This window comes from Rhinatrema bivittatum, chromosome 5, assembly GCF_901001135.1.
Source record: "Rhinatrema bivittatum chromosome 5, aRhiBiv1.1, whole genome shotgun sequence".
NCBI classification, from domain to species: Eukaryota; Metazoa; Chordata; class Amphibia; order Gymnophiona; family Rhinatrematidae; genus Rhinatrema; species Rhinatrema bivittatum.
The window spans coordinates 367,043,245-367,070,148 of NC_042619.1; the positions used below are offsets into that span (position 1 = coordinate 367,043,245).

Here is a 26,904-nt window from a genome sequence, read left to right on the forward strand (position 1 = left end):
TGGAAACTCCATGCCATCCACCTCCCTGGGCATGCTCAGTTTCCAGAGAGGAATTCTGGCCCTTTTCCCTTTCCATAAAAATCTACTACAGATACCATTTAGAATCTTAATATCCATTTGAAGCAAGCATCATAACTTAGGAGCTAGTATCATCTTTATCAGTATAATCCTAGCCTTTAATGAAACTGGAAATCGCATCCAACCCACGGTTTTGTCACAGAATTCCTTAACCAATAGCTTGATATTCCCATCATACCATCTCTCAGGGTTACTAGGATTGGGTAAGCCCAAATATTTATTATTATTGACTGCCCATTTTAACAGAAATTTGGCCAATCGATTTTTAAAGTGCCTATAATATTTAGCGCCTCTGATTTGTCTAAATTAAATTTTAAACCCAAAAAGCTCGCAAAGAAAACACAGTTAATGCTCTGGGAAATCAGGATCAACATATTATATCTGCAAACAATAGAGTTCTGGAGGCTTTGCCCAACCCCAGAATCCCTAAAACCCTTGGAGCCAGCTCTTATTTATAAACCAAAGGTTCCAGCATTAACCATACAGAAAAGGCCAACAAAAGGTAGCAAGTATCTTATCGAATGCCTTTCCAGCATCAAAGGCAACCGCCATAGGCACAAGCTTGCATAAGTTGATGCTAGATCTTCTATGATGCACAAAACCAGTCTGACCTAAAGAAATAAGAATAGGCAGGATATGTTTCAATCTATTTACTAGCATTTTAGCATAAATGATTATGCCCTGGTTCAATGAAGATATGGGCTTATACGAGGCGGATTTGTCAGGTCCTTCTCCAGTCTGGGTATAACAGTGATAATTGCATTCCTCAAGGTATCTGGAAGATAGCCAAATGTTTTCAAAGTCTCAAAAAGCATCATCAAATTATTCCGTAACTTATCATTCAAACCCTTATCAGGGCCTAGGGTCTTGAAATTATGCAACCAACAAATCACGATGGCATTTTCTAGATTAGAAATTGGCTTATATAGAATCTGCAGATGCATTTTAGAAAGGGCTGGCGGTCTTAGATCCTTCATAAAGGGGCGGATTTTCAGACTCCGCGAATAGGCCTACTTTTGTTTGCGCCTGGAGCGCAAACAAAAGTACGCTGGATTTTAGTAGATACGCGCGGAGCCGCGCGTATCTGCTAAAAACCTGGATCGGCGCGCGCAAGGCTATCGATTTTGTATAGCCGGCGTGCGCCGAGCCGCGCAGCCTACCCCCATTCCCTCCAAGGCCGCTCCGAAATCGGAGCGGCCTTGGAGGGAATCCTCTAACGCCCTCCCCTCACCTTCCCCTCCCTTCCTCTACCTAACCCACCCGCCCGGCCCTGTCTACACCCCCCCTTACCTTTCTCCGGGGATTTACGCCTCCCGGAGGGAGAAGTAAATCCCCGCGCGCGAGCGGGCCTCCTGCGCGCCGGGCCGCAACCTGGGGGCGGGTACGGAGGGCGCGGCCACGCCCCCGGACCGCCCCGGGCCGTAGCCACGCCCCCGTACCCGCCCCCAAAACGCTGCCGACACGCCCCCGAAACGCCGCGATGACCGGGCCCGCCCCCGACACGCCCCCCTCCGAAAACCCCGGGACTTACGCGAGTCCCGGGGTCTGCGCGCGCTGGTAGGCCTCTTTGAATGTAGGCATACCGGTGCGCAGGGCCCTGCTCGCCTAAATCCGCCCGGTTTTGGGCGGATTTAGGCGAGCAGGGCTCTGAAAATCCGCCCCAAACTGATGTCGGTCAGCTACATTCTCATCAGATGTGTAGAGCTTGCCAGAAAAGCTCTGAAAAATTGAACATATATCATAAGGAGAATTTTGGATCTTACCTGCTCCTCTCTCAAAAGAGCCTTGTGTCTCTTAACCAAATTTGCTAACATTCTACCAGATTTATTTCCATAAAGGTATAATTTATGTCTCTGAATGTAAAAATTGATCTGCCCTCTCATGTAGTAAATCATTCAAGGCCAACTAGATCTGGGTAAATTTTATCTTGGCGTCCAGAATATCCCCATCATTCATTTGTCTCTTGAGAACTTTTAACTGATTCTCCAATTTTAAAATATCTTTATTCAAAACTCTTATGTTAAGCATCTACTAATCCTATTATTTCCCCTCTAAGGACCACCTTACTAGTTTCCTAAAATAGAATCGGATTGTCTCTGTGTTGCTCATTGGCATGCACATAAGTACCCCATTTTTCCAGTGAAATTTCTGAAATTCTTAATCCTAAGCCATAAAGGCATTCTCCAGGTACTTAAAAAATGCTTACTACTTCCATCCGTAAGATCTCTGAAAGCGAACAGTGAACAGAAATGAGCAACACTTCAATCTTTGCATCAGAGAACTTACCAAATAAATGGAAGTTTTACTATTGTGCTCTCGCCAGATGTATAAAATCTATCAACTTCCAAACATCAACTAATGCTAAAGTATCACATTAAAAAGGAACTCCTTTGTATGCACTGAGGGATTGCCCAAGAATTTTAACTGCCTGTCTATTTCAGGGTTGACAATGGAATTTAAATCTCTTACTTCCCAATATACTGTAATGGAGGTCTCTCCCAAAACCATAATGTGTGTAAGGAACCACAAATCATCCCTTGAGGTCACTTATAACTTCTTCCATATCAAAAGCCACCGTTTTATGAATTAATACAGCAACGTCTGGGTGATCCACTTGCATAATAGACCTGCAACACCCACCTCTTTCTTAATTTCTGATGTTCCTGATCAAATAAAAAGCTATACCACAATCAAACTTTTGGAGATGCTTAACCAATTTCCCTTTTTAATTGGTATACCAAGTCCTGATACATTCCACAATATAAACTTAATTTGGGTCACCATGTCTTATAATTTTACAATAGTGGACAAAAAGTGCCAAGCTCATCAAATGTGTAGGTCTGCTGTGTCCCAAACCAAGCAACAGCCTTCTCATTGTAAACATCATTTTGACAAAATACATAAGAGATGTTAACCACCATGTGCTTCCTCCTACTGTCAGCCCTCATCTGCTTCCCCAACTTCTACTCCCACCCTCTGCCACTCACACAAGCTCCCTATCCCTACCCAACAACAGAACCAAAACAACAGTAGAAAATCAACTCCCATTAAACACAGCTCAAAGTGTTTTGGTGACACCCCTCAATGCCACAGCCCTATAAATATCAGGCAGGGCACAAACATGAAATGACAACCCCACAGGACAAAAGACTCAAATTAAACACTGTTTCCACTCCAGAGTTTCAAATCAGACTTATATGCGCAGTACTTGCATTTCACAAGAGAGCAGATATGGAACTTGATGCAAATTCTCAGTCACAGTTGAGATGTAGATCAATTCCCAGATTGCCAAAGGTTTATATCAAAAACCTCCGAACATAAAGTCACAATTGAGATATACCAGCAAAGACAGACTGAGCCACCAACTGATATCATTTACGATTCAGCACAAACATTTTTGCCCCTGGGATCATATCAAGTATCCCATCATGCCAAACCCTCAGCTTGGCAGGGGAGAGCAATGCAAAATGGACTTTCTTCTGAAAGAGCTCAGAGCCTAAAGGGGCAAACTTCTTCCTTTTGCTGGTTACTGTATTTGAAAAATCTTGAAAAATCCAGATTTTAATTCTTGTGGTACTGTAAATCTCTTTTCTTATGAAAAACTTGCAAGATCAACCGCTTATGAGCACAGTTCAGAAATGTTCCCATTGTACTGTAGTTTCAACTCTGATGCGGCGAACTCTCTTCACTGTAATCTAGCCCATTTGCTCAGAGATATCCAATTCTCGCACAAGCCAGTCTTCCAGAATCGAAATTAGCTCGTTTTCTGGTAATTTTTTGGTTGCAGGCTCTAAGCTATGGAATACTATGCCAGTATTGTCTTCAGACTTCAAGGTGTTTAAAAAAGAAGCTAAAAACTTGGCTGTTCAAGATAGCCTACAAAATCAAATGAGCATGGAAAGCTATTCTGAGAAGCATTCATCCTCCCACTTAAGGCTGCCTATGAAGTCGAACTGATTTGTAAACGTGTATTTTGAGATTTACTGTCATCTATGTTTTTATTGTTGTAATGATATATTTAAGTTTTATACTGCCCGTAAATAAACAAATAAATAAATAATCCCATGAAACACAAACCCTTACTTCTCGTACGATTTTCAATATCATCCAGCTTTTCCTTCTGCACAGACATAGTTTCCGCCAGGGCCTCCACTTTATATCTTAGAACCTTTGTTCTCATCTCCACATTGTCAGTATGCTTTCCACTCTCAGCCACAGTATCGTTAACCTCAATATGATCGGTTAAAGTTTCAAACTTGCTGTCTAATGCTGAAAGCAGAGCAGCAGCCAGGTCGGCAACTGCCTTTTATCCAGTGCATGAGGCCCAGCATCATCCTTACTGTCAATCATGTAGAGGTCTCCTGTTTTAGTTTTCCCCTTATCTTTCTTCAGCGTTTTCCCTGTCATATCTGGAGTTTTCTTATAAACAAAGTGGTCCATGTAAGAAGAACACCTTAATTTTGATATTAAAATCTTTCAAAAACCATGTGGGAGAGTGTTACACTTACCGGCTGCGAAGCCCCGCGGCCGGCTCTGCCTACCCTCCAACAACTCCCTGACGTCGTGCTGGGTCTTGGGTTCCTGGCCGCGGCTGGCCACCTCTCCTCGTGTCCGTCCACCACTCTGCCGGGACCTTCTCTGCTCTGTTGGTGCACGGAACGCTGCCGGCCTCCTCCTCAGCAGGGGATCTCCCTACGCGTGCGTGCGCAGCTCTTGCCGCAATTTAAAAGGCTAATGGCGGGAAATCACTGCCGGCTCCGAGATATGATGTCATCAGTCCTGTGCTATTTAAGGCTCTCCTGGGCTGCCTACGGACGGCTTGGCAACAAGTCTCCTCATGCTGAATTCCTCGTGGGTTCCTGCGTTCTTGCTCCTGAGTACCTGTTCCTGCCTTCCAGGACCAGCTCCCGCCTTCCAGTTCCTGTCCCAGATTCCTGTGCTTACTTCCTTTTTGTTTTGAACATTATTCTTTATTATCAGATAAGATGTCCTATATAATATTGCCATCCTTTTTTGCATTATTACAGATTCAATACTGTTGTTGGTCATATAGCGGTTTATATGACCCTTCATACTCAATTCACTTGAATCTAAATTGTGAATACAAGAGAATATATGTAAGGTAATACTATCTTTTATATAAATTTTATTCCATTCGATCAATACATTTGTGTTAAAAATCAACTACCAAAACTCACGGTTAAGTTGTTTAAGAGTTGTTTTAATAACTATTTAGTGTCTTCTTTTGAATGCGCTGTACACATGTCACCATTATTTCAAGATATCATGTTATATATTTTTTAATTATTTATTATTATGTTTTAACACATTTATATAATTATTTATTCATATAATTATTTATTTATGTTTTAGCCCCTGAGGCAGCCGTTTTCAGACGGCGAAACTCGGCCAGAGTCGGGCTACCCTTGGTCCTCCACTTCAATAAAGGAATTTTATAAGACTTTTGGCATCTATCCCCTTTTTTCATCCTGTCGTTTACTTAGACGACATCTTGGTCTTCTCCAAGGACCTTAAGACTCATCGCTAGGACGTCGCTTGTGTGCTCCAACGCCTCCGGGACAACCAGTTGTTTGCCAAACTTGAAAAATGCTCCTTTGAGAAGGAAAGCCTGCCGTTTCTGGGCTACATAATCACCAGACAAGGGTTCCAGATGGACCCGGAGAAACTAAAGAGTATCCGGGATTGGCCACAGCTGACGGGCCTGCGGGCCTTACAGAGATTTCTCAGCTTTGCCAACTACTATTGTGCCTTATCCACAATTATGCAAAGTTGGTGGCCCCATTCACAGGCCTGACGTGTAAAGGGGCTAGCCCTAAACGATGGTCCCCCAAAGCTGAAGCAGCTTTCCAGCACTTAAAGGCTGCATTCCTCCAAGAGCCTTGCCTCCGGCATCCCGATCCACAAAGCCCCTTCATTGTGAAGGTTGACGCCTCCTCTGAGGGAGTAGGGGCAGTTCTGAGCCAGCATTCCTCCACTGGCACCCTTCACCTGTGCTCCTTCTCCAAACAGTTTTCTTCTGCGGAACGTAATTATGGAATCGGCGACAAGGAGCTCCTGGCGATTAAACTTGCCTTCGAAGAATGGCGTCCCTGGCTCGAGGGAGCACAACACCCTATTACCATATACACAGACCATAAAAACCTAGAATACCTACATCAAGCCCAGTGTCTGAACCCACGTCAGGCCCAATGGGTCCTCTTTTTCACTTGCTTTGATTTCATTCTCCGCTACAGCCCTGCAGCCAAGAACATCAAGGCGGACGCCCTCTCCCACTCTTTTACCTCCGAAGATGCCGACGAGCCCCCGCAGCACATCATAGACCCTGCACGGGTCCTACTCTCCACCACTACGACCGTTCCTCCTGGGAAGAAGGTCGTCCCATGCAGGCTCCGTGACAAAATCCTGCTTTGGGCCCATGACTCCCACACCTTGGGTCACCCCGGACAAGCTCGCACCCTCACCTCCTCCAGCGGTTTTATTGGTGGCCCACGATGAGGAGGGACGTCCAGGACTATGCGGACTTGTGTCACATCTGCACTCAACAGAAACCCCTGGTGGGCCGACCTTGGGGCTTATTACAGCCCCTTCTGGCATCCACGGAACCGTGGTCACATATCGCTACCAATTTCATCGTGGATCTTCCGCCCTTCGAAGGCAAAACCACCATCTGGGTAGTGGTCAACCACTTCTCTAAGATAGCGCACTTCGTTGCCCTGCCCGGCCTTCCCTCCGCTCCTCAGTTGGCACAACTCTTCGTCCAACACATCTTCTGCCTCCATGGTCTCCCTAAACATGTGGCATCGGACCGTGGAACCCAATTCATGGCCAAATACTGGAGGGCCCTCTGCAAGAAATTCGACATCATGCTGGATTTCACTACCACCTATCATCCACAAGCGAATGGTCAAGCAGAAAGGCCCAACCATACATTAAAGCAATTCCTCTGCAGCTACGTCAACATATGGCAGAATGACTGGGCTGCCCTACTTCCTTGGGCGAATTTGTTCTTAACTCTCATCCTTCCTCTGCCACTGGATCCTTGCCCTTTCAGCTCATCTATGGTAGGCAACCTCTTCCCCCTTTGCTGTTACCCCTGACAGTGCCCTCTCCAGCAGCTCAATTGAAGGTGCAGGAGTTACACCTCCTCTGGGAGCACACACAATGTCTCCTGCAGGAAGCCAGACATAGAGCCAAGAAGGCCGCTGATACCCACCAGAGACCGGCCCTGCAATTCAAAAGGTCTGGCTCAGCACCCAATATATTTGCCTCAAACTTCCATCCATGCGCCTGGCTCCACGCTATATCAGTCCCTTCCCAGTGCTCCATCGACTGGGACCCATGACCTATCAACTTCGTCTGCCTCCATCCCTAAGGATTCACAACTCCTTCCATACCTCTCTCTTAAAGCCACTGGTATTGTCCTGGCCATCAAGGAAGTTGCCCGAACCACAACCTTTAGACTCAGAGAACGACACCACCTTCCAGGTGCACGACGTACTAGATGTGAGAAGAAGAGGCCGAAGGTAGGAATACCTTCTCGCCTGGGAAGACTTTGACCCAGAGGCAAATTCCTGGGAACCCGCTTCCAACATACTCGATAAGGATCTGATTCGCTCTTAACTCTCATCCTTCCTCCACCTAGGAAGGATGAGAGTTAAGAGGTTTAGGCTTCCTAGGATCCTAGGAAGCCTAAACTTCCTGGAAGAGGGCCTAGAGGAGGGGGTACTGTTACACTTACCAGCCGCAGAGCCCCGCGGCCGGCTACGCCTACCCTTCGCCGCCTCCCCGACGCCATGCCAGGTCTCAGGTCCCTGGCCGCAGTTGGTCGCCCCCTTCTCTCGCAGTCTGTCCGTCCACCACGCTGCTAGGACCTCCTCTGCCCTGTCGGTGCATGGAACGCTGCCAGCCTCCTCCTCAACATGGGATCTCCCTATGTGCACATGTGCAGCTCCTGTCGTGATTTAAAGGTCCATCGGTGGGAAATCACTGCTGGTTCCGAGAGATGATGCCATCGGTCCTGGCCTATTTAAGGCTCTCCAGGGCTGCCTACGGTCGGCTTGGCAACGAGTTTCCTCGTGCTGAATTCCTCAGGGGTTCCTGCATTCTTGCTCCTGATTATCTGCTCTTGTGTTCTTGCTCCTGAGTACCTGTTCCTGCCTTCCAGTTCCTGTTCCAGCTTCCTGTGCCTCCTTCCTTCAGACGGATCTCCCTGGCTTTGACCTTTGGACTGGATCTCACTGTGCCTGCTTGCCACCTGCCCCTGACCTTCGGACCACACTCCACCTTGCCTATTTGCCGCCTGCCTCTGACCTTCAGACTGGACTTCATCTTGTCAGCTCACCACCTGCCTTCTGACTCTCTGTTTTGCCTGGCCATACCACAAGATCCTCCTCTCAGGGGCCTACCTAAGACCAGCTGGCCCAGTACCCAAGGGCTCAACATGCGGGGAACGAGGGCTGGCGAAGCTCCAGCTGGCCTCTGTTCTCTTCCGGCCTTGCCTCCTGATGGTGGTGACCTGTGGGGGCTTTCCCCCTCAAGTAGCGACAACATCAATGTCAGGCCAAGGGGCCACAGTCTATGTTGGAGTGGCAACAGAGAGCATAAAACCACCAAAGTTGAGAGATGGTACCTGGAGCTTAACTTGCACGTCTGCACTGGCTTACCGCATCATGTGTCCCCCAAAACAATGACTATTTTCTACTGATTTTTCTCTTATTTTGATTGTTATAATAAAGATTGATAAATTCACAGGAAAAATAAAATAAAAACTGAAAACAAAAGTCCCTAAGTATCATTCACAAACAACATACAGCTATTTACAGAAAAAAGATTTGCATAGCCCCGTCCATGCATACAACCATAACCCTTGTTCACAAAAAGAACCACACAAAGCCACAGTCCCATTTTCACATACAACATACAAACCACATGTTTTATACAGAGAAATTCCCCCACAAACATACACACAACCTCATTCACATATACAAAGCTCCCTCATACAGCGTGATGTATTGAGACACGGCCTTACTATCACAATAATAGCATCAATCACAGGCAACATACACAGAGGGCATATGCCCACAACCTCATTGACAAACACATGCAGAACAGGCCTGCTCAGTCTGTATCTAACTTCAGCTCTCATCCCTTTCGTGCTAGCAGCTAGCAGCAGCACACCTTCGTCCCAAACCCAAGCATGGCAAACCTTCCCCATCCTGTACCTGTCCGTTTTACTGCCCAATTTCCCCTTTCATCTGCCAGGAAGGAAGGTGGGGCAATCACCCATGATACAAACTAACTTCCTTCCACCTTTCTAGCTACCATACTATTCAAGGGCAGCAGCCTTCAAAATAAATGGCCTCACAGGCCATAAAAAAATTAATTACATTAAATCTTGCACATAACCCATGGGCCACCAGTGGACTATGGTTTTAAAATGTATTATAAAAAAGGACTATTATGCTAACCTTTTTCTGGGTTTTAGGAGGAAAAGTGCCTCTGTAAATTTAGCCATCCGTAAATTTGTTTTCTCCTCATGTGGACTGAGTTTTAGCAGTTTTATAAAGGTGAACACCAAGGCTCAAGAGCCAGGTACAGGCTGCGGATTCTGAATGATGTTTATCTGTTTTAAATAGTGTGGGCCCTCTCAGAAAGGAAATAACTGATCTGTCGTAAGAATGTTACTCATCTGCAGTTTACATGGATCCTGACTTGGGGGGGGGGGATCAATGAGCAGCAAGCAATCTGACTCTTACCTCCTCATACACTCCAGGGCCTGGGTGAAGACTTGGGGTGCCATCCCATGCTCATGCTGCAAGATCAGGCACTGCTCCAGGGTTACAGACATGGCAGTCCGGTCCTTGGCACTTTTGCAGCTAGTAAATCTAACGCCATTCAGTCTGCGGCATATCTGGAATGGGAGCACATGCACAATCTCTAGTACCTCAGCTAATGGAAACACCATGTCACTACTCTGGCTCAAATGACAAGATGATGTCGAACAGGCCTTAAGAAAGGATTTTTCCTACTATGCACGTCTCAAAATAGTCCTTGATAAATATGGCCCTTAGAACGCTGAAGTCACAAGGAATACCTCAATTGCAATTCTTGACCAAATAATAGAAATTGTGTACGCTTTTGTTTCGATATAACCTCAGGAATTAAAATCTATTTAATTTGTGTACTATTAAAAAGTAAACTAATAAAGCAAGTATTAGTTTAATAAAATGAAAATAGTCTTATGGGAATAACAGCTTGAGATCTTAAACGTTAATGTGAAATATTTTAGCACATTTTTCATCCCAGCAATTGTAATTTGTGTCGTCGTTTTTCATAAATGCCAAGTTTATGTGCTCAGGTTACAGCACCAGAAAGGAAAACATAACCTAACTTTAATCAGCATGAAAATGTTGCCAGTGTACTAGGGAAAAAAGAGAAAAAGAAATTAAAGAAAAACAAAGCAGCGTTAGCCAGGAAATTTATCCGGCTTACGTCAGGTCACGGACCTGTCCTAAAGAGAGCCGGATAAACTTATCCTGCTGTCTTTAAGATAACCAGGTATATTCAGCAGCTGTAAATAAATCCCAAAATGTTTAAAATGCTCAAAATAACATAGGATAATTTTCAGAATATTAAATACCTCAGCAGCTTGCCAAAGAATATCGACATTCTTGTTCTTCCGTGCATGGACATTTTGCCCTAGAAATCGTAAAAGTTCAGGCAAGCATGTCTGACTGCGTGATCGAGGTAGACCTGAAAAGGAACAACAATCCCCATTTACTTTTAGTTTTCATTAAGGATGTGCAGTCTGAAAGCATAGTGAAAACAACAGCTGTCTGTGTTTTTACACAATACATTTTCTAAGGACCCTGTATATTTATTTTTTATTATATATAGTTTTACTGGAAACAAACACCAAGTTCCAGAACAATATGTAAAATTCCATGTACATGAGATAATCAGTCATTATACAAGAATGTGAGTTATATAATTTTCAAAACAAAGATGACTTGTTTCACTGTAAACTTTCTAGTCTGACATGGTCAGTAATAAACAAACATTTACAACTTTACAACGTCTGGATGTTAACACTCCAAATTTTTGTACAGTTTCTCCATGACCCGTTCCCTCCCCCATCCCTCCCTCCAACTCCTCCCCTCTGCTTCAATAAAAGCTCATGTGGGATATACCCTATGCTGTTAGATTGTGCAATGTTAAATGAGGTCAACCTCGACCTATGGGACCACCTCTCATTAAGCTCCTTTTGTTATATTTCATTTTATCACCGTGGACATCCATTTTACATACCCAGACCAAGTCTTATGAAAATGTACCATAGTTTTGCGTTTATATGCTGTAATTTTCCCCAGCATATACATGCTATGTACCCGAGACTGTACAGAAGACAAGACTGGAATATGAGTGTCCTTCCAATAGCTAGCTATGGTGCCTCTGGTTGCAATAACCACAAACCGAATGAATTTATTATGTATTTTATTGACCCCCACAACTTCCACATTCAATAGTGCCTGTGTTACAGATAGGTACATTTAAACCTGTATAATTGTACTGATCCATTCTGAGACCTGTGACCATATGGCTTGTATTTTAGAACATTCCCACCATAGATGGAGGAAAGTTCCCAACCCCCCATATAATTTCCAACAGGTAGGGAACATACGGTGTAATTTCTCTGGGGTCATGTACCATCGGTATAGCATTTTATACCCATTCTCTATATGTCCTGCAGAAATTAACCCTTTCCCTATTGATAAATAGATACGCCGCCATATATCTTCGTTCATTTCACCCTGTAAGTCTCGCTCCCACGCTTTAATATGTGTATGTTGTAGTTTAGGGACGCCGTTTAAAATTGAGTATATTTTAGAAATAAGCTTATTGGATTTGTCAGCATGTCAACACAGGTTTTCAAAGGCAGAAATCCCTTGCGTCAATTCAGCATGTACCGCATGTCGTCCCAGGAAATGGCGAATTTGCAGGTAAGCAAACAACTCCGTTTCCCGCAAATGATATCTGTCTTGTAGAGTGGTAAACGAGATCATGCCGCCAGGTTCCCACACATGTTCCATTTTTAGAATACCTTTAGCTTTCCAACTCTGAAACGCCAAATTATGTTCACATGGTCTAAACAACTTATTACAAAATAAATGGGAACTGCAATCATAAACCCTCTGACCCACTAACAATCTTTTCCAGCGTGTCCAAGTATTGAGAGAATGCTGAACTCTCTCAGGAACATTTATTATCCTGTCCCATGTGTTTTTTGGTTGCCATACCAACGCATTTAAGGGCATAGGGCCAAAAATGGCCTAATGTCACCCATGGTTTCTTTTTCCTCTCTCCATGCCATTCGATAACTGCTTTTAACTGGGCAGCTGCGTGGTACCAATGTAAATTTGGTACTCCCATCCCCCCACGTAGCTTTGACAAAAACAATACCTTTTTCTCCGCCCTCTCCAAATAAATTTTATGATACGCTGTTGCCATTTTTCAAGTGTTTTCGGAGGAATCGCTATGGGGATAGTTTGGAGGAGGTATAAAATCCGAGGCAAGATATTTATTTTTATAACTGCAATACGCCCTACCCAAGAAATATGGTAGAGATCCCATTCCTCTAAATCTTTATAGAAACATAGAAATGACGGCAGAAGAAGACCAATCGGTCCATCCAGTCTGCCCAGCAAGCTTCACACTTCTTTTTTCTCATACTTATCTGTTTCTCTTGGCTCTTAGTAACCTTAGGTTCTATTTCCCTTTCACCCCCACTATTAATGTAGACCTGATGGATCCACAGTGTTTATCCCACGCCCCTTAGAAGTGCTTCACAGTTTTGGACTTCACCACTTCCTCCGGAAGGGCATTCCAGGCATCTTCGTCATCAATGGAGGGTAATTTAGCTGAAACATATCACCTTGATTTTCTATATAAATCCCCAAATACTTAATCTTGTTATTGGCCCATTTGAAAGGATGGTCCCTTCGAATTTGCTCAACCATTTCCTCAGGAGCTGTGATATTCAGCAGTTCAGACTTTTCCCAGTTTATTTTAAATCCGGAAACTTGACTAAAAGCTGATATCTCTGAGCTAATGGTTGGAATGGGAGTGACTGGATCTGTTATGGTAAATAAAATGTCATCCGCAAAGAGCAAGAGCTTGGAGGAGAAATCTCCCACCCTGATCCCCCGTATTTTATCATTACCTCTGATTCTGTGTGTAAAGTGCTCCAAAAATAAAGCGAAAAGTAGGGGTGACAACAGGCAACCCTGCCGGGTTCCTCTACCCACTGGAAATGTTTTGGAATAGCCCCCATTCACCTTCAGACAGGCCACCGGGGCCTGGTATAATTTCTCTATCCAGCAGATAAAATCTTCCCCAAAATGCATAGCTCGCAATGTTTGAAACAAAAAAGGCCAGTGTACATAATCGAACGGCCCTATGCCCTATGCCCTCACTATGCCCTCACTATGTCACTGAGACCGACCAATAGCAGCGGTCGGTCTCAGTGACATAGTGAGGGCATAGGGCCGTCGGCGCCATTTTGTTTACTGGCAGCCGACAGCCCACACCCAGGAGATCATTCCCGGACCCCCGCTGGACCACCAGGGACGTTTGGCAGGTCTTGGGGGGGTCAGGAGGGTGGGGGGTTGCAGGAAATTAATTCGGCAGGTCTTGGGGGGGTCAGGAGGGTGGGGGGTTGCAGGAAATTAATTCGGCAGGTCTTGGGGGGTCAGGGGGGTGGAGGTTGTTAATTTAAAGGGTTGGGATGGGAGGGGGGTTTGGGGGTTCCCAGAGAAAGAAAAGTTTTCTGATCTGGGGAGTGGACCGAAATGGCCCTCCCCAGACCCGAAAACAAAATGGGGAGAAAAAAAAAAGCTATGCACTCCCCTAATTTGCTCCATAAGACGCCCAGACGCAGAGCCGGTTTAGCACAATTTTTTTTTTTTTAATTTTCCCCCTCTGAATCCTAGGTGCGTCTTATGGTCAGGTGCGTCTTATGGAGCGAAAAATACGGTATCTCCCTGCCGGATCTAAAACACAGGCCACTTGTTCAAATATATCATCTTTCTTGATTAGAATCCCCACACCAGTGTATTTGGTTTCCTTTGTGCAAACCGCCCAATACTGATAGGGATATAAATCATTTTTCATTGTATGGTTCGTATCTACGTTTAAGGTGCGATTCTTGTACAAAAGCTCTAGATGTCTGATTCTTTTGTAATTCAGAAAAAAGAGTTGACACTTTCTATATGAATTGAGTCCCTTAACATTAAGGGAAAGTATTTTAAGTTCAGCCATCCGTATACTATGTTATAACAACAAGAACTGCTGCTGTTCTTATGTCCCCCTTGTATTGATTCCCTTCACACAATGAGTAGTTCCCAGGTTGAATTGTATATAAATAATTAATCCCTCCAGCATTGCACCCTAAATGGTTTTCCAAAGTTATCATCCCCATGATACCTTCTATTTTCCTGCTATGATTATGAACCCTTTCATTTTCCTTCCCCCTAGCAGAAAAGCCCTCACACATAGTGGCTTGTCTGCCATGTCATGAGAGGAATCAGCCATCCTGAGCTCAATAGAACCCCCCCCCCCCCCAACAACATGCAGCCATTCATCTAGACCAGTGGTTCTCATCCTTTTTTCGGCTGGGACACACCTGACAGATGGATCTCACATGCGTGACACACTGAGCATATGACCTTCACAGGGCTATATGTAAACATATACTCTGCATCCACGGGAACCCCCTTGACCCCTTAACAATGGATGTAGAGCAGAACTAGGACATTACCCATAGAACTCACTATGTAAAAAAAAGATATTCTAGTTCTGATGACATCTCAGTAAAAGCAAAACAAACTCCCTTTACTACAAGGCACAATAGCCCTCCTTATGAAAAGGCAATAATTTACCACTAATGCATATCCTATTGAGAAAACACAACAAATAAGATTGATACAATTGTCTACATGCTAGTAAAATACCTCACCTCTGTCACACACCCAGACCTGACCTTCACCAAGTACAGAAAAACCACAAATTGTAAATATGGAGACAGAAACTGGAATGGAAAACCGAAAAAGCCACTCTGCATGCAGTGCAAACCTGGAGAAATGGAAAGAGAAATATAGCACCTAACATACTCCCAGGATCTGCAATAATGCACAGAAACTAATCTGCACAAAGTTACACCTGCATTATGGAACACATAATGCAGGTGAAAATGCAACACTACAAATATTAAATTAGGTCCTAAACACTCCTACACCTCCTATTAGGAAAACAGAACAAGCCAAGCTGCTATAGATCCCCACACAGAAATAACTATAAAACTATATTAATAAATGTTTCAAAACAGCTGATGAATAGAATAACGTGAAACAATTAAAACTCATAAAAATTATTAAAAATTGACCAAATATCAATAAAATATTTCAAAACAGCAGACACCTCACATAATGCTCAATAATTGTTATGTTATGTTATGTTATTCCGCAGGCGACCTAGCAAATTCCATTGTATTGTTTTGAATGCTAACCTTGTTATAACCACCTCATCCTACGTTCCTCTCTTCTTAACTGTTTAGGTTTTAGTTAAGCCCCCTCTGTTTGGATGTAAACTACCTTCATTCGATGTAAACCGATGTGATATGACTTGTGTCATGAACGTCGGTATAGAAAAGAAGTTAAATAAATAAATAAATACTTAATTAAAATGGCAGTCAATCAAGAAAAATACATTTAAAATGCCACCTTTACTTACCCTCTCCAGCAACTCTCCTACTCCTTTCCCTTGAAAGCACATACCAAGAGCAGCAGCGGCTACTGAAGCTCTGTCCTCACAGTCCTCTTCTTTAAGGCCCACAAGTCACTCACACCCCCCCATCACAATTAAACCCTATGACCAGTCTCTGTCTCACACACAGACGCCAGTCACCTCCCTGCCTAGTCTTATCTCTCTCTGTCTCTCACACACACCCCAGTCACCTCCCTGCCCAGTCTCTGTCTCTCACACACAACCCAGTCACTTCCCTGCCCAGTCTCTCTCTCTCTCACACACACCCCAGACACCTCCCTGCCCAGTTTCTCTCTCTCTCACATACACACAACCCAGTTACCTCCCTGCCCAGACTCTGTCTCTCACACACACCCCAGTCACCTCCCTGCCCAGTCTCTGTCTCTCACACACATTCCAGTCACCTCCCTGCACAGTCTCTGTCTCTCACACACACCCCAGTCACCTGCCTGCCCAGTCTCTGTCTCTCACACACACTTTGCTTAGAGCCCCAATGCTGTGTTCCCCTTTAATTTTGCAGTGGCAGATTTCCCAGTGCTGCAGCTGCCTTCTCAGCCACACTGAAGCAGCAAACATTTTAGAAAAATATGCCACAGCACTCAAGCCTTTCTTCTGGCTGTCGGGATATCCCTAGGCTCCCGCGGCCCACCCATCTGCCTACTTTTACAGCTGCTGGGAGTTCCAATTGCCCCATCTGTAAGCAGCATGGCTGAGTGCCACTTTTTACTTTAAATGTGGTTCTGCTGTCCTCACTGTTGCATCGGCCGGGGGGGGGGGGGGGGGGGGAGAATCCCTGGAGCAACCGGCCTCTTCGTGCTTGCGACTCACTGCCGCTTTGGGGAATCCCTACTCTATCGTGATTTCTGGCGCGGTTGGCCTCTTTTCTTTGTGGCTCCCCGCTGTGTTTAATTTCAGTACTTCCAGCCCGTGGCGGCCAGAGGGTCGGGCTTCTTTGCTGCCACGGGCCTGGATACTGTCCCTCCTCCCAGCCCCCCTCAAACCACCCCACCCCTGGGCTATGAGATGTCCCTCTTCTTCCTGCCCCACCGGCCAATCGGAGGCTTCCTCCTCCCACTGGCAGGAAGAAGGGAGGAGGCTTCCAATTGGCAAGCGGGGGCAGGAAGAAGGGAGAAAGTTTCCCATTGGCCCGCGGGGGCAGGAAAAAGGTAAAGGGAAGTATAACTGGGGTTGTGGGACACCAGGAGCCATGACACACCAGCTGGTGCTTGGCGACATACTGGTGTGTCATGACACACCGGTTGAGAATCACTGATCTAGACTAATAGCTAATGTTTATATTACTGAAACAGGCTGTTAAATTTCCAATCTCCTATAGTAATTTCTCCTAGTATTTGCCTCTGGTCAGGCATCTCAATTGAATAATCCCCCCCTTTTTTTTTTTTGTTATGAGTGTAAATTTCTCCGAGGCTTAATGTATAAACAGCAATACAATTAGTCCACATTATACTCAAGTAGCTTCCCGCTGAGAGTTATTATTTTCCGGGTTGGCCGAAGGCAACGGCCTCCTTTATTCACTCATTGCCATCGTGGCACTTCATCTCGGCGCACTGGAACCTTCAAAGTGAGGTGCGATTCTTCAAAGCCAGCATAGCCGGCTTCCCTCAAGACGATTGCTGCTTCCGTCATGTTTTTAATTCTATGGTATTCTCCTTTTAACGAAAATCCTAGGCCAAATGGGAATAACCAGCGATATCGAATGTTGTCCTTGCGAAGAGTCTCTGTGGCTCGCTTTAATTCCTGGCATTTACGGATGGTAACCGGTGATAGATCAGCAAAAATCATTATATTCACTCCTTCCCAGGACCATGTGGCTTGTTTCTTAGCTATTGCTGCAATTTTGTCCTTAAGGGTATAGTCATGATAACAGGCAACTATGTCCCTGGGCCTGTTTTCTTGTCTAGGCCCCAGGGCATGGTGTGCGCGGTCAATTTTCACTTCACTATTAGACAAAGGTAGGATATTGTCCTGTGAATCCAGCAAGATTTTACTTATTTGCATCACCACCTCTGTACAATTTTGATACTCTGGTGTTTCTCGGACACCCCGGAACTGCAAATTGAGGCGTCGGGAACGGTTTTCAAGATCTTCTACTTTGTCTGACAAAGTCTCGACTTCTTCTTTAAATGTCAAATGAGCTTCCCGTGCCAGTTTTAGTTCGTCTGTGAGTGCATCTGCTTTTGTTTCTATATCAAAAATACTCCTTCCATTCTCAGCAAGTTCCTTTTATTTCCACGATTGATTCCATGATTTCCTGCTTATTATTTTGCAGGTCTTGTCTGAGTTCAGCAAACCATTTTTGCATTTCTGATCTCGTCGGGAGGTCATCCTCCACCAGTAGTTGTTCCCTGGGGTGCTCTATTTGATTTAGGACTTCCTCTTGTAGCGCCATTTTAATTAGCCCGGCTTCCCGTCGGCTCTTGTTTCTGATAAGAATATTTCCAAAAATCGACCGATTTTCGTCGCACCAATATCGGAGGGTGACAAGCCTGTTATGTGCGCACCCCGGTTACTATTAATACGTGTAGATGCCTGAGATTCGTGGAGATTAGGATTGTTGGGAGCAGGAGCTCTAATTCAGCCAGCCATCTGCTGCGATGATGTCACTCTGAAGGAGTCTGAAGGCTTCAACCTGACAAAGGACTTCATGTACCAGAATTCCCTGCTTCATGACGGGTTTACTTACAGTCTGCAATACAGCTGTAATTAGGACATTGAGAAACTCTCTGTCAGCACATTGCACATTTTCATTTTTTTGGCTTCGCTGTTCTTATTCTCTGATAAGCTTTCACTGCTGTAACCTAGATTAGAACAATGGATGTATTATGTGATGGGCTGTATTACTGCAGACTCGCGAATTCCTTTCCAGAACTGCAAGTCCCAGCAGCCTCTCCTGCAGAACATGGGAGAAGTTTCACGAAAGTTCCAGGGTGTCTAGGGAGGGGGTCAGTAGCCCCTTCAGCCGGAATATGCTTGCTCAGCAATGCTTAGAACGCATGTGTAAAAGATAAGAACTGTAAAGTGCATAAGAGTCTGCTCCTGAAGGGGAGGGGCATGCAGTTGTACTGAGCCTTTGTCTTAGCTGCATCTTGCTGGCAATAAAAGTCTATCTTTACGGATCAGTTGTCTGGGCCTCCTTACTGACTAAAAAGAGACGGTTACAACTCCACTCTTAGGACACTGTATATTTAAAACAGTTTTGTCTTGCAATGACTGTTTTAAAATGAATTATACTGTCATCTAAAAGAAATACCCCTCTGAATTTGTCTGCAAAGAATTATAAGATTTCACAACAGACACTTAAAGGGCAAGTATTATGGCTCCGGATCATGCAGGATGTAAGGACACCACCATGGAGTGGCGCAGGACAGCATGACAAAGCTGAAGCAAGGCTTGGACAGGTTGGTAAGGCTGGAGCAGGGCCTGGACAGGAACAGCGTGCAGCTAAGACTGGAATTGAAGCATTTACAGGAACAGCGTGGAGGAAAGACTGGAACTGAAGTTTAGACAGGAACAGCGTGGAGGCAAGACTGGAACTGAGACTTAGCCAGGATCAACGTGCAGGCAAGACTGGAATTGAGACTTAGTCAGCAACAGTGTGCAGGCAAGACTGGAACTGAGTTTTAGACAGGAACAGCATGCAGGCAAGACTGGAACTGAAGCTTAGCTAAGATCAGCATGCAGGTAAGACTAGAATCGAGTCTTAGACAGGAACAGTGTGCAGGTAAGAATAGAACAACATGCAGGCAAGACTGGAACTGAGTCTTAGACAGGAACAGCATGCAGGTAAGAATGGAACAGAGGCTTAGACTGGAACAACGTGCAGGTAAGACTGGAAATGAGACTTGGACAGGAACAGCGTGCAGGTAAGACTGGAACCGATGCTTGGACTAAGGACAGGGCAGGGCGAGACAAGGACAGCATAGAACATGGAACATATAGGCCTGAAGGCAGTGATGCAGGAAGGCCCTGAGGGGCAAGACAAAGAGAGGCCTAGATAGGCCACAGAGCAAGGTAAGGCCTGGATAGGCCAAAGGTCAGGAGAATGCCTGGATAGGCCTCAAGGCAAAGCAAAGAGCAAGAGGGACCTTAGGCCATAAGGCAAAGAGCAGGAAGTCCCTAAGGCCACAAGACAAGGCTAGGAGCGAGAATGCCCAGAGGCCACAAGGCAAGACAAGGAGCAAATAGGCCTAGAGGCCACAAGGCAACACTAGGATAGGCTTGGGTAGGCCGCAAGACAACGGTGACCAGGGCAAGAAGCCAAGGGAAAGTCGATGCAGAAGCATCTTGGGTTTGGTAAGGCAGGGTTATGTAGGGCTGGAGTGTGGGTATGGAGCAGGCAGGAAGGAGGACCTTGGCCAGCCTGAAGAGTATGCCCGTTAGAGGGGAGGCTGCAAGGCAGGTTGATTCATGAGACCAAGATTGAGATGATGAGAACATTTCTGAGCGGGGCTCACCAGAAAACTGTGCTGGTAGGGAGGCATCGTAGTCAGGGTACGGTGAGGCTGCATAGCAGCTGAAATTGTAACAGCAAGGTTCATACCCTGCAGGAAGCATTCAGCTAAATTAGTTTTGCAAAGGAAACACTTTGAAAGTAGCCCTCCCAGTGCATATTATACGACTGAGCTATTCGGCTAGCCTGTATAATAATTTCAACCTGCTTTTCCTTATATTCTCTTTTCTTTTTCATTCTCACACTTTCAGTTACATTTCACAGACACACACACACACACACACATACTTACACTCTGTGCACTTTCTACATAGCAACATCTCAAATTTTGATAAATACTAGAAAATCTAAGGGACTTATACCTACTCAATATTTAAACTAAAACAGACATTACTATATACAGTGGCTTGCAAAAGAATGTGACCCCATAAAAATCAGCAGATTTGTGTAGATTACAAATGACACTAATAGATTGTTCCAGACAGTAAGTTTATTGCAAATCAATATGCTGTTAAAGTACATTTTCATAGTCACAATTCATTATTCCTCCGCATTTTTTGTAAAATAAAATTAAAAACTGAAAAATGCATAAGTATTCACCCTCTTCAGATTAGTACTTGGTAGAACCACCTTTTGCTGCAATAACAGTCTGTTGGGGTAAGTTTCGACCAGCTTTGCACACTGGGAGTGATTTTTGCCCATTCTTCCTGGAAGATTTGCTCCAGGTTGTTCAGGTTGGTTGGATGACTCTTATGGACTGTAATTTTCAAATAGTGCCAGAGATTCTCGATTGGATTGAGATCTGGACTTTGACTTGGCCATTGTAAAACATTCACCTTTTTGTTGTTCAGTCACTCCTATGTTGCTTTGGCCTTATGCTTGGGATCATTGCCCTGCTGAAAGATGAGCTTTCTCCCAAATTTTAGTTTTTTAGTGACTGAAGCAGATTGTCTTGCAGAATTTTCCTGTATATTGCACCATTCATACGTCCTTCAATTTTAACAAGATGCCCAGTCCCCGCTGAGGAAAAGCATCCCCACAACATGATGCTGCCACCTCCATACTTTACTGTTGGGATGGTGTTTGCTGAAGAAGGGACAGTGTTAGGTTTGTGCCACATATACAGGCGAATTTTAAAAGCCCTTTGGGGGTCAAAGCCGGGAGATATGCACACAAATTGGGCCAGTGCATGCTGCACGGATTGTAAAAAGAGCCCATGAATGCGTGTAATTCCCGTGTAACTTTACTACTGCTTTGGATGGCATGAAGTAAAAGAAACAAAAAAAATCTAGGCTAGTCAGCGGGGTTTTAAGGGTTGGAGCTAATGGGGAGAAAGGGAAGCTAATAAATTGGGGGGGGGGTTGGAAGCCCTATCCCTAAACTGGGTGAACTGGGAAAGAACTGGGAAAACTGGGTATGGCATTGGCGCATGTCCTTTATAAAATTCCTACACTTATATGGTAGATGCAGCATTTGCACACACATGTGCGCATCCATTTAAAATTGTGCGTACATCTATGTGCATTCAGCCAATTTTATACTATGGGCCAGATATTCATACCTTTGCACGGGCGTAGATTTGTGTGCGCAACCCGGCGCGCACAAATCTATGCCCGATTTAATAACATGCGCAGGCAGCTGCGCGCATGTTATAAAATCCAGGATTGGCGGGCGCAAGGGGGTGCACACTTGTGCACCTTGTGCGTGCCGAGCCCTAGGGGAGCCCCGATGGATTTCCCCGCTCCCTCTGAGGCCACTCTGAAATCGGAGCAGCCTCGGAGGTGACTTTCCTTCCGTTCCCCCCACCTTCCCCTCCCTTCCCTTATTTAACCCACACCCGAGCCCTACCTAAATCCTCCCCCACTTTTATTTTTGTATTAACGCCTGCCTCTTATTTACGCCTGCCTCTGGGTTGCGTGCGCTGGCGCGCGATCTCCAGGCCCAGCAGTAGTGGAGAGGCCTCTGTCCACACCCATACCCCGCCCCTGGACCGCTCATTCCCTGCCCATTTTTTCAAGCCCCGGGACTTACACGCATCCCGGGGCTTGCGAGCGTCACCGGGCCTATGCAAAATAGGCTCGGCGCGCGCAGGAGTGGGTTTTCGGGGTTACACGCGTACCCCTTTTAAAATCCACCCCTATGCGTGCATATACATGCATATGTTATAAAATGGACGTGAACCGGCAAATGCATGTACATGTGCGCCCGCATAGATGTTTCAAAGTTACTGTGCTTGCGTTTTGTCTCATCTGACAACAGAACCTTATCCCATTTTAGCTGGGACACTGATGATTTCTGGCAAACTCCAGATGTGTTTTGATGTGTTTTTTCTTCAGTAATGGCTTCTTTATAGCTACCCTCCCAAGCAGGCCAGTTGTATGCAGCGCTCTTGATATAGTTGACTGGTGCACCTCTACTCCAGTCTCAGCAACTGAACTTTGTAGTTCCTTCAAAGTGATCGCTGGCCTCTCTGTGGCTTCCCTCACAAGTTTCCCTCTTGTTCTGATGCTGAATTTTAAGGGATGGCCTTGTCTAGGCAGTGTCTGGGTGGTATGATGCAGCTTCCATTTCCTCACAATTAATCCAACAGTGCTCTCTGGGATAGCCAAGCACTTGGATATTATTTTGTAGCCTTTTCCTATCTTGTGCATGTCTGTTATTATTTAGGAGAGTTGTGGGTGGATCCTTGGACTGGTGGCAGATGACCACGCCCCTGGGGGAAGATCCCGAGAGGGACACACTAGTTCTTTTATTAGACAGTATACTGAACCACCAGAGTTGGCAGTAGTGAGCTGGAATGCCCGGTTGGGCTGTGGTCCCTCAGATACTGGAACAGCGATCCCTGGAGGCTGAGCTGTAGAGAAACTGAAATATAGTGAGTAGGTAGGGAATGCAGAGTTCTTGGACAGAACCTGTTGGTAATACTCACACAATGTTTCATAGAAGCCCAGGAGCTGGAATGAAGTAGGCCCTCGAGGAGCGAGTACCTGGTTCCAGGGAAAGCTCTGAGAGAACGATGGTAACTCACAGATGTAGTAGGCAGCGATGACTTCCAGGCAGAAGTGAATTCCGAAGAAGTCCGGGAACGAGGGCCCTCGAGCAGCGAGTACCGGTTCCAGACTGCAATATACAAAGTAAGAGAGAACGAGGTCCCCGAGGAGCGGGTACCCCTGGTTAGTCCGAGGAGGCAGAGTAGCGTAGAGCAAATCCTTATCCTTATCCTTGCTAACTCGAGTTGTTAGCAATTCAGAGACTTTTAAATATCTGAAGCGGTTCGCGCCACTTCTGGTACTTGAGGTGGGGCTGCGCCGCGCGCGCACCCCTAGGCATCAGGTCAACATGGCGGATTGCAGCGTCGGGCTGGTCCGGGGACGCCAGACGAGGGCAGCCTAAGAACGCTGCGGCAGCCAGCCTTCCATCAACCCCGGAGGGAGTCGCCAATGTGGTAAGATGGGCGGAGTGGAGACATCGGGCAGCGATGGTCGCAACAATGTCTATAACTTTATCTTTAATTTCCTTAGAATGCACCCGGGTGCCCGCGGGTTGGAAAACAGATGCTCAACTTTGCTGGCGTCCCTCTTCTGAACCCGTGACTGTCAGCGGGTTCAACAACTGACGCCGGTAAAATTAAGCGTCGGCTGTCAGACCCGCTGACATCCGCCACTTCCGCCAATAAGGAGGTGCTAAGGATGCGCTAGTGTCCCTAGCGCCTCCTTATTAGCACGGGCCCTAATTTAAATAAAGAATCGCGTGCCCAGGAGAGGTGCCTGGGCGCGCGTCGTGAGAGCGGGCGCTCGCCTAGGAGCGCTGGCTCTCCCGCGGATTTTATTGACTCGGCATGACACTGGTCGAAAGTAAAAATAAGCGTGATTACTCGATGTTTGAGGCGGTTTCAGAGGGAAGGCACGCATGTCCTCTCCGCTCACCGCATCACGTGATCTCGGATTGTCTGCTTTTGGTCTTCACTAACTTTCTTTTCTTTTAATTAAGTCTCTTGTCCTGTATGTTTGTCTTATTAGATTGTAAGCACTATTGAGCAGGGACTGTCTTTTTGTATGTTTGTACAGAGCTGCCTATGTCATGTAGAACTACAGAAATGTTAAGTAGTAGTAATAGTGCTCTTTGGTCTTCATTTTCACAGCTTTCCTTGAGATTCACAGCAGACCAATGGTACTGGAATTTAGGGGTCTTTTACCTAGAAAAGCTGACCTTTTTAAATCATTCACAGGTTCTACTGCTATTACTACTACTTAACATTTCTATAGTGCTACACGACATACGCGGCACTGTACAAACATACAAAAAGTCAATGTCGGTAGAGGCCAATTGTAAGTCAGTTGTTAGGGCAATATCTTTCATCTATGTAAACTTGGAGCTTCCACAGCACAGGGGCTGAATACTTATGCAAGCAGCATTTTTCAGTTTTTAATTTTATTTTACAATAAATGCAGAGAAATAATGAATTGCGATTTTGACAACGTACCTTAAGAGCACATTGGTTTGCAATAAACATACTGTCTGCAAAAATTTGCAACCCACACAAATCTGCTGACTTTTTTAGGGGGGGTCAATTATTTTTGCAAGCCACTGTATGTGTGTGTGTGTGTGTATATATATATTTATAAATAGATAGATATAGATATAGTGTATAGGATCTAGGCTTTAAATTAAATAAAAATTGTATGTGGGTACTTAAAATGGTATATTCATCAGAGAAACCTAAAATAGGGTAAGTAACACCACTAATGATTTGAAATATATGTATACACATACACACACACACACACACAAATTCTGTGGTACAATATAACATACTCAGAAACGTCTTTCTTAGGAACATATTACTCTCAGTACTATAACACACATATTACATATCACGCTCAGCAACAGGTTAACTTTCAATCATAATGTTCTATCAGCCATCATGAAACTATCAAATATTATACCCAGATTCATTTGCACATATACCATTATAGACTCTGTAGAACTAAAAGGAAAACACCCGAAAACGCCATATAACAAAATGTTATTTATATTCCAATGGCTCAGCAAGAGCAAAGCAAGAAGGCTTGACATATTGCTTGTCCACCTAGTCCCTGGTAGCGTGGGTAACTTCACCGGTTCTCTTGCTTCATACCTCCTGAGCATAATGGTATTATTCTGTAAGAAGAAATAATGTACTAGAGAAGAAAGTAGAAAATTAATAAAACAGCCTAGAATGACTTCAGTGTGGACACTGGCTATACCATATCTTGTATGTAATAGTGGGAGAAGATGTTAACTGTTAACATTGCCCTACTTTAAGGTCTGATGCTTAGGGTTACAAACAGCTACTTTTCCTACAAAAAAAACTAGTGCTGAGCCACTACAAACAGTGCCAGATGAGAACCAAGTCATGAAATGCCCTAACTATAAATAAAGCAATTCAGTATAAAAAGACTTTATAACTGCAGTGTGGAAAACTAGCAGGGACTTGGCCACAGACAAGTTCATAAAACGATGTCTTCCCATGATCAGAAAAGCACTACAGCATGAAAACAAATTAGTATCTACACACGTACAGTTGTGTGCAAAAGTACAGGCACCCCGGTTTCAATGATACTATAAGTGAACAGAAGCTGACATGACCTCTACATAGTACAAAGTTAAACATGACCTCTTTCTGCAATTTTAATCCAAAATTACTATTTGCTGACTTTAACTGATTGAAAATAATACAAAAATGGCTATGGCACATGCAGAAGTTTGGACACTTTTTCAGTCAGTACTTTGTAACTCCGCCATTAGCTAAAATAACAGCTTCCAAACGTTTCCCGTAGCCAGCTAAGTCTTCCTGTTCTTGCTTTGGGAAGATTTTCTCATCCCTCATGTTCATGAGGAGCTAATAAACTTAAAGTAGATAAGTAGATAAGGCGATGGGGCTGGATGGGATACATCCGAGGTTACTAAGGGAACTTACAGATGTCCTGGCAGCAACGCTGGCTGACCTTTTCAATGCTTTAGAGACTGATGTAGTTCTAGAGGACTTGAGACAGGCAGATGTGGTTCCTATTCATAAAAGTGGAGGTAAGGAGGAGGCTGGGAATTACAAGCCAGTTATAGTCTGACCTCTGTGCTGAGCAAACTAATTGCATCGTTGCTAAAACAGATGATAGTATTTATACTATATCTGTGGCCGGCCCCTCCCTCTGGAACTCCCTCCCACCCCTCCTCAGAAACGAACCCTCCACCCAAGCCTTCAAAAAACAACTCAAAACCTGGCTCTTCAGAAAAGCATTCCCCCCTGACACATAACCCTCATGGATCCACCTGGTCTCCTCCCCGATACCCTTCACTCGTCCTAACTATTATGATCTTCAACTGAAATGTTCCTGATACATCCGTTTGATAAAGTGCCTCATTTTAATTATTACTGTTTTTAACTAAATTGTCTCATCATGAGCAAATGCATTTTCTCATGTATTTCCCGTAATGTATAATTTCTACCTACAACGTTTCCTCTCATTATACACCCT

General features: G+C 44.9%; 1 protein-coding gene across 9 annotated transcripts in view; it reads right to left on the reverse strand.

The window, feature by feature from the left end:
* The window catches only part of INPP4A (inositol polyphosphate-4-phosphatase type I A), a 453,500-nt gene that overhangs the window by 49,441 nt on the left and 377,155 nt on the right, over positions 1-26,904 (reverse strand). For 8 of the 9 annotated variants that reach the window (XM_029604758.1, XM_029604750.1, XM_029604755.1 and 5 more), the window contains 2 exons: positions 10,739-10,851; positions 9,855-10,009 (listed from right to left, as the gene is read on the reverse strand). In XM_029604758.1, coding sequence (XP_029460618.1) covers positions 9,855-10,009; positions 10,739-10,851 — 268 coding nt within the window. Of the gene's footprint in view, positions 1-9,854; positions 10,010-10,738; positions 10,852-25,428; positions 25,550-26,904 lie in introns of those variants that run through there. The other variant, XM_029604759.1, reaches the window with a different exon arrangement.